This window comes from Cydia pomonella, chromosome 18 (genome assembly GCF_033807575.1).
Source record: "Cydia pomonella isolate Wapato2018A chromosome 18, ilCydPomo1, whole genome shotgun sequence".
NCBI lineage: Eukaryota > Metazoa > Arthropoda > Insecta > Lepidoptera > Tortricidae > Cydia > Cydia pomonella.
In genome coordinates this window covers 374,856-392,315 of record NC_084720.1, presented here as the reverse complement: position 1 = coordinate 392,315, position 17,460 = coordinate 374,856, and the positions used below count along the sequence as shown (strand labels likewise).

The 17,460-nt window shown below is 37.3% G+C and overlaps 2 protein-coding genes across 4 annotated transcripts in view; one reads left to right on the top strand and one right to left on the bottom strand.

The window, feature by feature from the left end:
- LOC133527635 (protein prickle) overlaps positions 1-17,460 on the top strand; it is a 681,722-nt gene that overhangs the window by 628,427 nt on the left and 35,835 nt on the right. The gene's annotated exons all lie outside the window — the stretch shown is intronic.
- On the bottom strand, positions 5,450-9,286 carry LOC133527749 (uncharacterized). Its single transcript, XM_061864899.1, has 2 exons — positions 6,984-9,286; positions 5,450-6,385 (listed from the first exon to the last, which is right to left on the bottom strand). Exons 1-2 carry the CDS (start codon positions 9,053-9,055, stop codon positions 6,220-6,222), a joined length of 2,238 nt encoding a protein of 745 aa, XP_061720883.1. The 5' UTR covers positions 9,056-9,286; the 3' UTR covers positions 5,450-6,219.

Genomic DNA, 17,460 nt, shown 5'->3' with positions numbered 1-17,460 from the left:
CGGCGGTACAGACGCTTTCCGCCCCGTACCAAGATCCTAATTCTGAGGGCCGTGTGCCTCATCCAAACCAAAACAAAGATACACATCGACGTCCCCAGATTCCAAGAACACGGAACATTGATAGTCGCTTAGCGGCTCGCTCGACCCCCGCGCTGACCACCGTGAGATTCTCACAAGGGTTGAACCAAGGAACATTTGGTATAAATAAATAAATATTGGACATACTTACACAAGTTAGTTGAATTGTTTTGAATTTGAATTAAGATTATGACCAACTTTATAAGCAGATTTAACTTAGCGGGTAACATCGACCCACGCGCTGATCACCGTGAATTTCTTACAAGGGCACGCACTCAAGGGTGGAGGTTCCTACAATAGAGGGTAGATTTCGTACCATGTTTGTCGATCGATTAAATGCAGTACTGGGGGCCGATTTTTAAATTTCGACCAATCGATTTCGTATATTTTGTTTAATAATATCTCCACTACTAGGCATTTAAATTTTCCTAATGGATTTGAAAACGAGTGGTCAATACCACTCGATTCCTAATTTCTACCGCTCTTATTTCAAAAATAGCATTTCGCCGTTTTCCACAGATTTTCGAGTGACGAAATCGAGCGCTCGAATTTCAAAAATCGGTCCCCTGATCGGACGTGTTTCAGTGAACTCCTCTATCCTGGATCCCCTGGGCCCTCAGCAGATATTTTTCACTGACAACATTGAACCAAGAGTTTTTTGGTTGTGTCTAGGATTTTGTGAGTGTGACAAATTTTTAAGAAGAGAACCTTGCGGGCTACTGTTGGATACCGTAATATTTCAAGTACAATAAACATTATAAACATTTAAAAAGCATGAATAATACAATGTTTATGTTATTTAACGACCGATCTGGCCTAGTGGGTAGTGATCCTGCCTATGAAGCCGATGGTCCTGGGTTCGAATCCCGGTAAGGACATTTATTTGTGTGATGATAGATATTTGTTCCTGTGTCATGGGTTTTTCAATGTATTGTAAAAGGGTCTACGGGTGTACGGTCTAGGGTGAGGTGGGGAATGTAAACGCTCCAAGTAGATTCTGATGATAATATATTTTTTCCTCAAACAACACAATACAACTCTCGAGTAACTCTGATGCTTGCTACTTTCAGAGTGAAATCGGCTGCAGATCTTTATTCCTTCAGCAGGGCCATAGTTCTGAATTCAAATAATCGTTCCCAGTTATCTATCACGAGACTGTGAAAGTAAGTACTTGTAGCTCCAGGGTTATCACATGCGCGCTGACGACCTTAAAATAAAATAATCCTCCCAGTGACAGCCCTAGCCCCAAATATCAAATCGAAGTGTTTAATTCCCCGATAGTGCTAAATGTCGAGCGTTATCTCAAGGAATGTCATAATGAATTTCGAGAATCGGCCTCTTACGCTTCTTTGCTTCAATAAAGTTTCTATTCATTTATTATTTCGGTGACATATATTTAACGTGTAAAATAAGTTTAAATAAATATTTACCGAAAACTAAATATTTCTCGATAAACTTAGTAAGACCGATGGGTTCATTTCCGTAAACCCTTCTTAAATCGAACAAGTTCGAGCCATTTTGGAGGATATTTTGTTTACCCGTCTTTTATAACTAAATAAATATTTGGGGACAATGTTACACACATAGACCTAGCCCCAAACTAAGCAAAACTTATACTATGGGTACTAGGCGACGATATACATACGTATATATGTAGATAAATACATATTTATATACATAGAAAACAACCATGACTTAGGAACAAATATCCGTGCTCATCACACGAATAACTGCCCTTACCAGAATTTGAACCCGGGACCATCGGCTTCATAAGCAAGGTCACTACCCACTAGGCCAGACCGGTCATCACCCGGTATTCATTGTTGACATTTGACTTATAATTATAATTAACATTTAGTTGAATGTAATACGATATTGTGCATATATTTTGGATGTGTAATTATTTTTATCAATAAATATATAAATATGAATATGAATAAACGGATCCCCACTATTTTTGTTACATCCCGTATAAAAGGCTACTTAGCGCCACTTGCACCATCCCACTAACCCGGGGTTAACCGGTTAAACCGTTAACCCAGTGTCAAATTGTACTGGTAACCATGGTAACCGGTTAACCCCGGGTTAGTGGGATAATGCAAGTGGCCCTTAATGTTTTCCACTACAAGTTTGCCTTAAATATAAAACTGGTGAAGTCATCTAAAATAATAAACCAGCTTACTTATGGTAATGAAGGAAAATCCCGACTGGCTCACAACAATAGCTCACATTATTACCCACAATCGAGGATCCGAGGCTCTTGCCTGCCCAGCCAAAATAAAATTAAGACATTCAAACCTAACCCTTACATAGATGTGTAAATAATAAAGACTTTCCAACGTCGTACAATGTCCAATTTTTTTTTATGTTAGCATAGTCAGCAAACTAGCAGACGAGCCGCCTGATGGGAAGCGGTCATCGTCGCCCATGGACATAAGCAACACCATAGGAGTCACTTAAGCGTTGCCGACCCTTGAGAACCCAAAATACCGTAAATTCCGCAGTATTATTCACTACGCACTATAATTAGATTTCAGACCCATATCATGTTTAGTATACCCATACTCATACTCATTTATTTATATTATTATTACATATTACACCTCACAACACAACGTCGTATTACTTGAGATACAGGTCACTTCCGAAACATGTCGCGCGAGTGACTCAAGTGCGAGTCGGATTCGCCCACCGAGGATTCCATGCTTTTTAATATTTGTTGTTATAGCGGCAACCAGAAATACATCATGTGTGAAAATTCCAATTGTCTAGCTATCACGGTTCATAAGATACGGCCTGGTTAACAGACGGACAGATAGACAGACAGACGGACGGACAGCGGAGTCTTAATAATAGGGTTTTACCCTTTGGATACGGAACCCTAAAAATGATTGTTCCTATGTTTAGTAATGAATAATTTGAGTTTCTGCCATCGCTCTACGCGGTAATATCTCCATCTTCACTACTTAGATGGTTGGAAGTCCTCAACTGTGCGTTTCTCTAGAAACTTCCTGCCTCGCACAGCTGAACTGTGAAATTGACGCTTGCGGTGTATCCGAACCGATACGACCTTCAAATCTTCAAGAAAAGAGCTTACTCCCATCTTAAAGGCCGGAAATGCACTTGCGACCCTCCTATAATACCTCCTGTCTATGGGCAACGGTAATCGCCTACCATCAGGCGATTCGGCTGCTCATTTGTCTTCTGTACCATACAAAAATCTACAAGATAATTAACGAACGCGTCCTGTGCCAAGATTTACAGTCTTTATTATATGTTTGTCTTTGTCCTTGTTTATAAGCATAATCTTGTATTTTTATCACTCATCAGGACATGGAGAAAAGAAAAATAAACGTTAAGTGATCGGCTTAAAGTCCAAATTGGAAATGAGAAAGACATAAGAGGAATAAAGTTGTTAAAAAATGGTCCCAAAGCAATTTCTGTAAACCAATGTATGTATATCAGATTTAAAATGGCTGCTCTTCGTTGAAACTGCATCTTATTATGATTTTAAGATTATTTTCTAAGGTTTATAGAGCATATCTGTGAAATAACTAATTTATAGGGAGTATTACTGCAATGTTCTGCCGCCAGAGTGCAGCACTAGCACGTATCTTAAACCATAGAGTAGCTTATACATACTGTGCCTTAAAACGTATTTTGACAAGTTTTCACAGATAATAAAATGTGACATTGATGCATCAAGGCGGTTTGTTTAGAAAGGGCCTACCGGGAAACGCGAAAATTGAAAATTTGTTATCATTATCAGCCTCTTTATCGCTCAAATATGCAAGAGTGATAGAGAGGTTAGATAACGAAATTTCGATTTTCTTGTTTCGTGGTTGACCCTCAGATTGTGATGGATTGTGGTAACGCCCCCTACGCAGAGTTTCGCGTAACATTCCCTATTCGAACGTACTTATTTGGTACTTACGTTCGAATTACACAGTACAGTACACTTTGACTTCAAAAATTTATCATTCGCGCGTTCAATACGCGCATTACATATACAGCATTTTGATGTTACAATGTAAGCTTGAATTGGCCTAAGCAGTGTATACACACAAGTGGTTCATTGCCTACTTAGATTTCTAAAATTTTAGATCTTTTATATCAAGTCGCAACAATTGTAATATGTCCCTCTACGAAAATGTAACTTATATTATCTTAATTGGATAGCCTTAACTATAATCAATCACTACCCAACAACTTTTTTCTCAAGATTAAAGGAACCACTTGCTTCTTTAAATTGAGGTCTCCAACGATATCACCGAAACCATTAACATTAATTACCCAAAACAATCTCGCATTGTGGTCTCATAATCTCTAAATAAATACAGGTGATCGCACAGTGGGCGACACGCTAATCTCCGGACAAAAAACGGCGCATTTATCTACGGTTTTTACACGTAAACATTTCATTTAGTTTCGAGCATGATAAGGGGGGTTTGACAAATAATTGATAAGCTGCCACGCGACGCAAGGTGCCCCGAGATTAGAATGACAAATATTAGTTTCCTGAATAAAACACTGTTTTCGATTCGGTTCTTTTTGTGACAGATAACAACGCAGGTGCAAGAAAAAAAACTGTGAGAAAATATCTTCACTTTCATAAACGTTGCTCAAACTAACAAAGCAATAAAACAAAACCTAACAGAATTGAATTCGGCGTAAAAAGATTTTTTCATTCGCTTCCCACGTCCAGTTACAATACTTACAATTTCACCTAAACAAATAGAATGGACATGATCTTACGGCGGCGTGCCAAATATTTAACGGTATATAAATTAGTAGGCTAGCTCCCACCGCCCGCGGGGCGAGACGTGCCGCAAAAAACCTTTTGTATCTCACCTTATTATTTACACCTCTGTGGGACAACACCGGCCTGGCCGGAATCGCGAAAAAACTTCTTTAGGAATAAGAGAATTGTAGCGAGCGTGAATGAAACTCGGATACTGAATACTGGACAGTATTGTGTACTTAAAGACCCTTAGCGTGATTATTCCTTGTTAATGGGTGGTACGTTTCCATTCATAAGCTCCTCTTATAAGAAATCAATACGTAAATGCGTCATCAAATATGATTTCTTTCTATCGGAGCATCTATAATGTCATTATGCCGTTTTTAGACGTAATTGGGGCTAGGGTATGCATCATTGAGACGTATCGACCGAATTTCATGGTCGTTACACCTTAATGGCCGCACAACCATGATAAATGCAAGTCGGCGTCTACAAAGAGCCATCGACGGTCCCTCATTATGCTCTCACATGTCCGAAAAGATTTTGTCCACTGGCCGGGACGGCCGGCCCATTGGGCAAAAAATTCTAATACATTTTTGGATATGTTGATATAATAAATATATGCGAAGGTGGGAAACAAGGGCAATATATTATCGTGTAATGTTTATAAATACAATTTACAAAAGGCAATTTATGAATCAGTGTCGTCCCTGTTATGACAAGGAAATACACTTATGCACCCATGCAAGGATATCATTTAATATCTAAAACTATATTATAGGTATAACTATTAAAGGGTGGGTACCCAAATACGCTTCGTATCAGTCTCGTCCCTACTTGACGATTAATCACGATCTTAACTTGATAAAAAAATGTGTCTACAATGATTTGTTTTATCTAACATAACAAAGGTATACAAGGCATCAGTTTCCAGAGTTTTACCGGTATTTTTCCACACGATCTATAAATTTTGGATCTATTTTCTTATCGGAGAAATAACGATTTTTTTATTTCGCGTTATATCAATTAACCTGTTTTTGATGGAAAGAAACGATATAACCGTTTAAGAACGGTATTAACAGGTATTTCAATACCGGTTCTGAGCCCTGAATACTTCTACCTCAGCGTAACCTGCCCTACGGCTGCTCGCTGACGTCTTGCGACTAGATTGACACAGTTTTCAGCGCTCGGCTCGACAGACTTCGCAAGCTGTGTCCGCAACATTGCTGCTACCTGCGCATCGCTCGGCTCGGCGGGCTTCGCAAGCTGTGTCCGCAAAATTGCTGCTACCTGAGCAGCATTCAGCTCGGCGGGCTTCGCAAGCTGTGTCTGCAACATTGCTGCTACCTGAGCAGCTCTCGGCTCGACGAGCTTCGCAAGCTGTGTCCGCAACATTGCTGCTACCGCAGCAGCGCTCGGCTCGGCGGGCTTCGCAAGCTGTGTCCGCAACATTGCTGGTGCAGCTCGCAGCAGTAGGCGCGCGTGAACAGCTTCCCGCAGTGCTGGCACCGGAACAGCTGGGATGGACGGTGTCTGTCCACGGTGTGGCGGCATATACTGCAGTCTCTGAACAATTAGACCAAAACTATAGAGCATAACTATTCAATCAGGAGCTTATAAATCCTTCTATTTAAATCATACCACACCGTTAACTGTCCATTGCTGGACCTTATCACAAAAGGCGTAAGGTCCACCGATGGACAGTTAAGAGTGTTGAGGTATGTACCGACAATGATAGGAAACAGATTTTTCGTCAGTGTTATATTGAAATGGCTTCCCAGCTTTCTCAGAATAATCAAGACTAAAGTACGTAAGCAACATAATGTTAGAATGCTAGATATAATATTTTCACAAGTACATTTTACTGTATTCTCTTAGAATCTTTAAAAATAATGCCCATTAAGGCCAAAATTAATCTTTTAAGTTACAAAAATACATAATCTTATACGTAAGGATATTAAGCATTAAGTACGCCTTTTGTTACTGTATTTTTTTTATTGTGTTATAAAGTTTGAATAAATAAGGAAACCACTGAAATATCTCGTTTAGAAACACTTTTACAGAGGCAGATGAAAGTTAGATATGCGCTTGTGGGCTTGTAAAACATGTAAAAACATATTTTATCGTAAAGAATAAGAATACAACTATATACTCAAATTCTTACCTGCTTTGACCCAAATCATGGCGCAAAATGTGCGCTCCGAGCTCCGACGGGCGCGCAAAAGCCGCACCACAAATATTGCACACGTAGTCGTTGCTGCCACGCACAGGGCGACCGGCTCTTGAAAGATACCAACTTATGTCTGGTATAAAGGACAGGACCTGTTTTACAGCCTCTGTGGACAGTCTCAGCAATGTCAGTAAGCCCAGAGGCTCTGTATTTACTGCAATTCTTCGATCGGGTGGTCTACGCTGAGGAATATGCCGATATGAAATGTCTTCAATAACTACGCCTTTGCTTCGAGACTCTAGTTTGGTTTTAGAGAGCGAATCCGTCACTTCTGTCGAGCATTCTTTCGTAGGTATATCAATATTTAATTCAATTGCTGATCGGTTCGTTTTCAACATGTTTTGTATTTCGCTTCTTATTTTGTTACTTTTATCTAGTTCCTCGTGAAGTATTTTGTTTAGCTTCATATTCATCAAGTAATGTGAGGGGGAGAGTTTAGAATCTATAGCGCACAGTGAAGTGTTGGTCATAACGTTGCCAACGATGCTTACTTTTTTCTTATTATTTTCCACTTTTAAAGTCGAAATATCAGCTGTATATTGGTTTCCGTCAATTATAAAGGTATCTGTTGATATTTTATCACTCAACATATTTTTCGTTTTACAATCTGATACAAATGAGTTAAATAAGTTTATTAGTGTATCAAGCTTGTTCTCGAGAACTTCTATGGATGTCTTAGTTGCATTACTCATCTCCTTAAGAGTGTAAACAGGTTCTGCTACCGCATAATGATTTTCTGTGGTTGTAGTCATATTTTCCACATCGTTTACATCTTTTATCATAGCACGGATCTCATTGTCTGTAGTCTGAAATTCTGAATCTAATTCGTTTGTGACATAATTTGTAGTGTTATATGCTCCAAACGTGATGTGAGTTTGCACATCTCTGCTTTGTTTAGTATCAAAAATAGACACGTGATATAGACCAGCTGACTTTATTTGTTTTAAATGTTGATACGCCTTAGGAAATTGTGCTCCTGAATGGTTTTGATCGTCATTTGCAGTTTTAGGCTCATCAATTATTTTACGGTATGGATGAGGACTATCATTTTGCTCGCCGTTCTCACAACTTTTTCTGCCTTTTGATATATTAAGGAAGTAATGCTGCTTATTTTCAACCACTTTGTTTGATAAACTGGCAATATAGCGTTTTCTTTTTTCAAATTCGGTTAGGTACTCTGGAAACACTGTATCTTTAGCATCATAGAAATCATGCAATATTTCTTTACAAGAGTCGGACTGGCGCAACTTACTTTTCGTATCGTCATCGTTACATAAAGGACTTTCAGGCTTTCCATACACAGATGGTGACGACTGCTTCGACCAGTCTCTAAAAGATTGGTTATTAACATAATTATTCCACTTTTCTTTTTCTTTCTCTCGGTGGCGCCTGATTACATATTTGGTTAAAAGCATCTGCAACTTAGCGTTTTTTTTCATCACATCATTAACAAAATATCTATCGTACGAGTTATTTATAGGTCGACAGTATGTGGTTTTCTCTGCGTAGGATTTCTTAGAATTTTCGTTGGTGAATGAAGTTTGCAGGTTTACATGCTTAACACGATCCTCGAATTTTACATTAGACTTAACGGCAGAGTTTTTATTAGGGCGTTTATAATTTGTTGCCGGTAAAGTCAATTCACTGTCAGTATTAGAATTACTAGTACAATCAATATCATGACAAGCTATTCGAATATAACACTGTTCATTTTCTTCATCAGAATCACTTGAATGCTGGAACTTATAAAAGTAGTGATCGCTTTTTAGGGGGTATGCGTGAACACGAGTGGTCTTGTGGTCTGGGACTTTCGTATATGAAGTTAATGTATTCCTTTTCGAATCATTTGTGAAGTTGCTGTTATTCATTTTAGAATGGACTTGTAATTTACCATCGGCTTGACAAACATTGGAATATTTGGCTATCAACCGATCAATTCTCATGTCCAGGGCGTCGATTTTGATCCTTTTTTGCGTTTTCTTAAAGTATTCATAATCCATATGCATAAGAACAGAAATTTATCTAGAGTTTAATTAAATACAACAAATTCACTGATATTTTACTGTCATTTTCTGTTATTTACAAATACAGTCTGTCAACTGTTGACATAATAATCAAACAGTTTAAATGCGTCCGCCTTTTAAGTTTGAGGTTCTATGTGTAACGTAGGGTTTAGAGTTGGGTGGAATTTTAAAGCTAGGTATTTAGTACGTATAATATACGGTTCCCACCGACCGGCTGGAGTCGCCCGCACCGGAGCCAATGTGCCTTTTACCGGAGCTGACCGCGTCCGCGAGGAGCAGACCGGCCATACCTACAAATGTAAAATGCGCTGCGACTCCGCCCGTTCGGTGGGAATCGTACTTAATTCACTAGTATTGTATGTTTTTTCAACTAAGACTACCCATAGGAAATAGTATGGTATGCTCAGTTATTTCTTACATAGAATATGTATGGCATAGTACATTATACTTTAAAATACAGACAAAAGATACCATGCCAAGCCAAACCACTCTAGAGTCGGTCCAAGATAACTCTGCATTGCATTTGTAATAACAAAGTGTGGCACTGTCAACTTAAAGTATGTAACTTTACTTTTGAGTGACATTAACGTGAGACACTTCATTCGGTTCTTGTCTGTTTTAATTTTTTTGTCTTTTAATTATTTATATAAGAATTCAAGCCTTGGCGACCCTCTACATCTCTAAGGATAATTTAATATATATTTTTATATTTTATCTCTGACACTTAGAGACTTATACATCTCTAAAGAATTTTAGTATTTTATGGTTTTATTTTTTTATCATAGTTTTTTTTTGTGTAATTTGACATTTAGAGACAGTATACATCTCATCTCTAATAAAGTATTTATTATTTCATAGATTCGATATTTGTAATTGTTTTTTTTTTTTATTTATTGTTTGTAAAAATGGACATGTAAAAGTGCCCCTGTGGCCTATTTGCTGAATAAATGTTTGATATTTGATATTTGAACTAAAATTGTGTCGTGAACTTATAATGTCACTTTCTCACTTTGTTAGATACAAATTGGTGCAAAGTTAGCTCAGTTAGCTTTAATGCTGTAAATAAATAAATAAAATAGTAATAATTATAAGTATGTACTTAGCAGTCGCCTTGTGTCACCGCCTCAGGCTGAAAACCAGCGCTGAAACCACGCCGTAAAGGCTGATGTAATTTGAGCTTAATTTTATACATAAATGGCGTTATTCATAAACGCGTTACTGGCCTAAATTAGCTATGAATCGTTTCTCTTTATCTGTCATTTTGACTTATGTATTTGTAAGTAAGGGATAAACATAATTTAACTAAATAAGGCCCGTTAATGGGGGATAATGTCTAGTCTAGGGTATAGCTTAAGTGTGTAAAAATAATTCCAATTTAAAACCTTGTTGTGCCAATAAATTATTTATCTGTCTATCTAGACGGTTTGGAGTGGCCAATGATCTAATAAAGAATACCGGCATATAAGGTGACACTGAGGTGTTTAGCCGTCTGTCTGTATCACCATACACATGTAGGTATTGCGGCCGGCCCGGCCGCTGGGTGGTCTGCGTTTTTGCCTGGCCACCTCCGCGATTTACCTACTCACTGTGAACTTCATAACAGTCTTGGCAATTCTTGATTTTAGCTTCGTGGGTTTGTAGGTTTTTGGGACTTATCAGGGATACATAAGTACATAGGTATGGTAACTGCAAGTACCTAGAAATCTCAAAAAATATATAATAAATAAATATTATTATAGGACATTATTACACAAATTGACTAAGTCCCACAGTAAGCTCAATAAGGCTTGTGTTGTAGGTACCTAGACAACGATATATATAATATATAATTATAAATACTTAAATACATAGAAAACACCCATGACTCAGAAACAATTATCCGTGTTCATCACACAAATATATGCACTTACCAGGATTTGAACCCGGGACCATCAGCTTCATAGGCAGGGTCACTACCCACTAGGCCAGACCGGTCGTCAAAAATAATATAAGCTAACTATTACGATATACGACTTAATAACTATTAAGATAACTTAATAGTTATTTGTTTTCCGAGGAGGCAGAGTTGTTGTTGATGTGTTCGTGCTAATATTGATACCCGAGCAAGTGAAAGATTCTGCGAATAAGTGGAATGTTGAGCGTAGCGACGTAGTACTTTTGGCCTATGTTATTAAGTTATTATGTACAGAACTGATGACCTAATTGAGTCAACTAAAACAAAAATGTTAAGTACTTTGCTAATCCGCAAAATATTAACGTGCTAGTCAATCAGTGCTAACACGTTACACTTACTTGCGTATTTTTACATGCAATTAATGTTCCCACCCTCCCTCCGCAAAAATAAATACGCAAATAAATATAACAGTAACACCAAAAGTATGGACTCAGTTCAGTTCGGAGTTCTAGTTATTGGTCTCTATACTCTCTATTTTGTCTTAATGGTGCGTAAGGCTGCGTTTCTACCAGAGATGTGCGAACCAATAGAATCATTACGCGCTGAGTGAAGAAAACAAATGAAGTGATTCTATTGGTTCTTAATAAACACATCCCTCGCTACGTATCCTCGCACAACTCTTGTGGAAATACAGCCTTAACCCCTAGCTCAATTATATATTATATATCAAATACCTCTGTCGTGTAAAAGTACATTCCAGAATACAATCCCTTACTTCCCTCCTTCCTTCCTTCCTGCTTGAGTTTTTTATTTATCTTTATAATGCAAAAACTACCGGAGGAAATAAAAGTAGACTAAATTATACTACAGCAATAAACGATAAATCTAGTATTAACGATGGATCATAGTTTTGATGAATCGGAACCGAATATTTATAGGGTTTTTATGGCAGTCTCGTCGCGCCGCGTCGTGTCTGTCTAGTGGGTGAGGCGATTATGTTAAGTGTCCTGCATATTCAATGAAAAAGCACCCTCCCATAGTTACTAATCATTAGACGTCATATTCATTAGTTATCAGAAATGTTGATAAGTACTTGATAAATAAAATATCCTATTAAAAACATTTTCATGTAAAAAGTTGCCAAAAATTCAAAATTTTAAAATGTATTCTGCAAGTAGTCCTCAGTAGCTCTTTTACAAGTTAATACAATATTTACAGTAACATTGAGAATATCGAGACGAGACCAATATGGCTCGCACTGTCAAAAAGTTTTTTTTTTTTTTAATTATGGCCTGGATGCGAATCCTTTAAGCCTAGTCTTTGTTTTGTAATAATTAAAACACCTGTCAAAAAGTGTGATCCGTTACGTTCGTTCCTAAAAGAACTAAGATGTAGAATTTGTGAAGTTAGGCTTGTAGAGTAAGAAGCTTGACTCTACATGAGATCTGGGTGCGTAGACAAGATGCCAATAATTTATGCTCTGCAGCGTAGCGTAGTTATATCTCTCTATTACCCTTTCATAAAAGTGCGACGGAGACAGTTGCGTTACGGAGCGTTAACGATTGGCATCTTGTTTACACCCCTGATACCTTTTTAAAATCATCTAAGCCATTATGGTCTCGTCTAAGCAACATTTTTCATGAAAATGTTTTTGTGGGATGTCACTTCTATTTATAATAGATTTTTTTTTTGTTTGTTTGCCTCATTCAAAGGATGAGGGGTGATTTAACTATGCAATTGAAACTTTTTATGTTTAATAAGTCAACTATTGACATCACAATCCATACATATAATCCAAATCCAAGTTATGAGGGTTTGAAAAACGGCGAAGCTCTTCGAGAAAAGGAAGGTGATGCCCTCGCACTTCGCTTGGCTCAACTTGGCGGAGGCGCCACCGTGCCCCCAGATACCTTAATATTGGCTCGTAACAACCAACACCAAAACACCAATACCCCAAACACCAAAAACACCAAAAGCTTTTTCTTTCTCACCAAGAACTTTAGTACTTTTAGTAAAACTAGGTCACGTTAATTAATCATATTAATTATATACTACATACAAATACCTATACATACAATCATGACTTTTCATCCAATTCCCCTTAACAACAATTTGAATTGAATGGTTATTCAATTAGGCACTTACACCGTCGAGTAAATCGGGATTATAACCGAAAAGACGCCCTTGTAGAGGTCACGTAGAGTATCGGGCTCATAACACTACCCTGAGCCACCCTACGCCCCCACCACCAAGACCAATTCCAATTACGTCGTGAAACATACATTGCTTACTTCAACATTCATTGCTATATCAACCAGTACATTTCTAACACAAGTACTTTAAGGAGCAGCAATGTATTATATCATAAATCGAAAGTCGAATGTGTCAAAGGTTTTAGTAAGGTCCTACCTCACCAGACGTGTCAGTTACCTACTCCAAGGTGAAGGCTGCCTGTCGCCATGACGACAGTCTAATCATGTGTTGAAAAATAAATTATGATATTCCAATAATTTATACGCCAATATAATCAGACCTACGGCAACGTTATTATACCGCTGATTATAAGGTTAATTATTGCTTGATTATGTTATTTCGTTTGTGTTATTTACTTTATTGTGGTATATGATGTTGTCGTAGTACGATATTGTTTATTAGCTGATTACGATTGTTATCAAAAATTAGTTTGGCTTTCAAAAGTTATGAATAAATAATGTAACAAACAGCCAGTAGAAAAGGCGTCAAAGATTGTCCTCCCAATCCCCTCATAGAAAATTTGAATTTCGCCCCTTGTTCTACTGATAAACTGGGCTTTCTAGAGTACATATATATAAACTTAATATAAACTGACCTACAATGTTTTTATAACCCTTTTCAGACGATTTAAATTATCTAATTGTATCCAAATGACAACAAAGTTATGATTTTGTAGTGAATAAAATAACCAATTCAACGACATATTTAGAATGATTGACATCAAGAGTTCCTCTTCAAGTGTCAGTTTAGTAGTCATCTCGAGCATTCATAAGGATCGTCACTCTATTTATGATCATGTTAATTTCGAGCCCAAAACGTGTCTACAGCGGAGTCCGGCATGATTCCACAAACATCATAATAGAAGAGATTCTAGCGACAAAATCAACGAATAAAAAACGTGACGCGAAAACCTCTAGAAATCGAAACTTACAAAGCCTTAACGACATTATAAAGTAATTCAAATGAAATGGGGATAAAAAATGCCATTGAAATTATGCTGAGTGAAGGAGACGGCGATAGCATTGTGTTTGTATAATGGTTTATCTACATGCGCCTGCGATTGTGTGTGAGGTTTTTTTATTTGATGTTATTTATGAATAATAGGGCATTGTAGGGCTAGTTTGGGTTTCGTCTCGTTTTTGGGGTTCAATGGCGACATGTTGAAATTAATGTTTGTCTTGTTTATCATTCATTGTTATAGGCTCTTTATTTTATAATAAATCAAGTGTGAATTACGTCATCGGCAACTGATCGACTACTTAAATGCTGATCGGAAAGGAAATGTTTAAACATTCCATTTCTGTTAGGTACGGATATGAAGAGAGTAATACATGTAATGTATTCAATACATTAATATCTACAGAGTGCAATGAATTCAGTGCAATTTTGTAGGTAATTAAGTTCTTATTTTTCCTTTGTTATTGTCTACACTTAATTTTATTTTACGGTTTAACTCTAGTTTTCATTTCATAATAGTATTATTTAAGTTAGTTAGATTTATTAAATTTTTTTGTATTTATGAGTATAATTAAATCCCTATGAATTCAGTCAATACCAAATACCGCAATGTACCAAAAACGCATGCAAGTACAACCGTCTAAATGAGACTCGTAATAAAATTAACGAACGATGACTATTTTATCTGACTTGCACATACAAACTACCAGTTTTTGACTGTTTGTTAACAATACTTATAGATATCTAATTACGTTATTTATGTAAAATGCAAATAATGGATAACTGTTAGCCATCTTTTATGTAACCAGTCATATGATATGTAAAACTTTTATATACGGCTGTTGTCCTAAATATCAAAGACGACCGGTTTGGCCTAGTGGGTAGTGACGAAGCTGATGGTCCCGGGTTCAAATCCTGGTAAGGGCATTTATTCGTGTGATGAGCATGGATATTTGTTCCTGAGTCATGGGTGTTTTCTATGTATTTAAGTATTTATAAATATTCATATATTATATATATCGTTGTCTAAGTACCCTCAACACAAGCCTTATTGAGCTTACTGAGGGACTTAGTCAATTTGTGTAATAATGTCCTATAATATAAAAAAAAAAATATAAAAAAAATATAAATAAATAAGTTTACAGAAACCTTCCAGCTGTCGGAACATCAAACACACAAACCCTCAATCAGAGATCATGGCACAAAAGTGGCAAATATTGGGTCGGCGGCACAAAGCTCGCGAGAGCATAATCCACGCGCCCGCGCATTCCTCACATACAGGGATGAAAGGACGGGAAAAAACACCACAGGCTTGCTGTCCAAATTATTTGCTGACGAGGTGGAATAGATCTTCTCAATTTTCGCTAAAGTTGAACTTTCTCATTCCGTAATTTATGGAATCTTTTATGAGGAAATTCTCAATGCAATTCTCACTTACAAACATGAGCGCCGCCAGGATTACATTCAGGGAGGTGCATAATAAACGGAATAGAAGAATCGATGCAGTCATTTATTTTTCTTGTGTTATATAGTTCTGACTGTTCCGAGTTATGCTATCAAAATCATTGCAGACTTATATTGGTCAAACTCTAATGCTGGTGCAGACGCGTAAAAAAACATATAATTTTTTTTTTTTGTATCTTTTCTTTCCTGCCAGGGGGGTGCATGTGCACCCCCTTGCACCCCGCTGCCGGCTTACAAAGTTCCCGTTCAGATGAGTGATTATTATTTTAATGTTCTTAACTGTTGTCGACTATTTCGAGATTTTCTATGTCGAGAACATTTCATGAGAACTATGGAAGGTGGATGTAAGGAAAGAAATGTCCATGTACCAAAAAGTGTCATCAAAAAACCTTAAATAGGTGGCGCTACAATACCTAGAGTACTTGAACAAAAAAATCAAATCATAGACAGCGCACTTCACTCCGTCAGTAACGCCTAGGTTCTTAGCTACTCTAGCGCTATACTGGAGACTTTTGGAACTATTATTTATAGCTGACAGCTGGACACTTTTGCAACAGTTCTATCATAAGAGATTTCTCTCTTAAATCCACACTCCATTATGAGAACTTTGCAATATTTGAAAATTCTCTTTGGCACATTGCAAGTTGAACCGTGCTAATATGGAAGGTGGAGGTAAGGAATACTGCCAAGTTAAAGAGGTCACAGTCTAATTTTTTATACCTACATCTCTTGTTTACAAATTCAATCCTGGTACTAATTTTGGAGTTTTGTATGTAAAACTACTCGCTCTAAATTCTTTGTACTTATTACAATATCTACCAGTGGCGGCCCGTTCAAAGAACTCGATTCCACCGGCCTGTCTAATTTTAGCCCGTTGAGTACTTTCACGATCGGTTCATGGAGAAAAGGAAATCAAAATTAGCTCCGGGTTCCCTACGAATATTTGTGACGAACCGCCACTGATATCTACCAACGAAAACTAGTATGTATACCTATGTTACTTGAATGTTCATGTCCATGTTATTGCAGAATGTCGTTTTGAAATAACTTAATTTCAGTTGCATGGCTCTTCGTTTGTGTGACTTTAAGCACTAAATACAATTCTTAAGTCTGTGGACCGGTCTTGAGCGATGCAAGTCTCAAACAGAAATTATTCTTTTCTTAAATTTTTTTTAAGTAAAAATCACCGTAACCTGTGGTACCTGTTGTCCACAACTTACAACTATGGTCCACATTCAAGTTCCAGTAAAATACGTATAAATATTTTTCAAATTATGTCGAGTGTCCAATAAAAATTTACATAAGTATATCTAACCTCCAAAATATATGTAACGAGTACAAATCAAAAAGGCTCGTTAATAATCAACGTTATAGTTAGCTGACTTTACTACATGATTTGTTTTTATATAGAGTATTTTCTACGCCAATTACCAACATATATTTTTTATACTACGTCGGTGGCAAACAAGCATACGGCCCGCCTGATGGTAAGCAGTCTCCGTAGCCTATGTACGCCTGCAACTCCAGAGGAGTTACATGCGCGTTGCCGACCCTAAACAACAAGATAGATATCAGTGGCGGTTCGTCACAAGATTATAAAAGTTTGTAAAACTCTAACTGAATAATCCTCTAAAACAATTGCACGATTACTTAGAATGTAGTGTCTATATTGACTGAAGCATGAAACATTCCAAGTGTTGACTTGGATAAGATAGGGCCTAGCTGTTCCCACGGTCCACCTAACACTAAAACAATCATTATTTGCCTAAACTGATAAAATATTACTAAATGCCGACCAAGCCTTTTCTACTTATTTTAA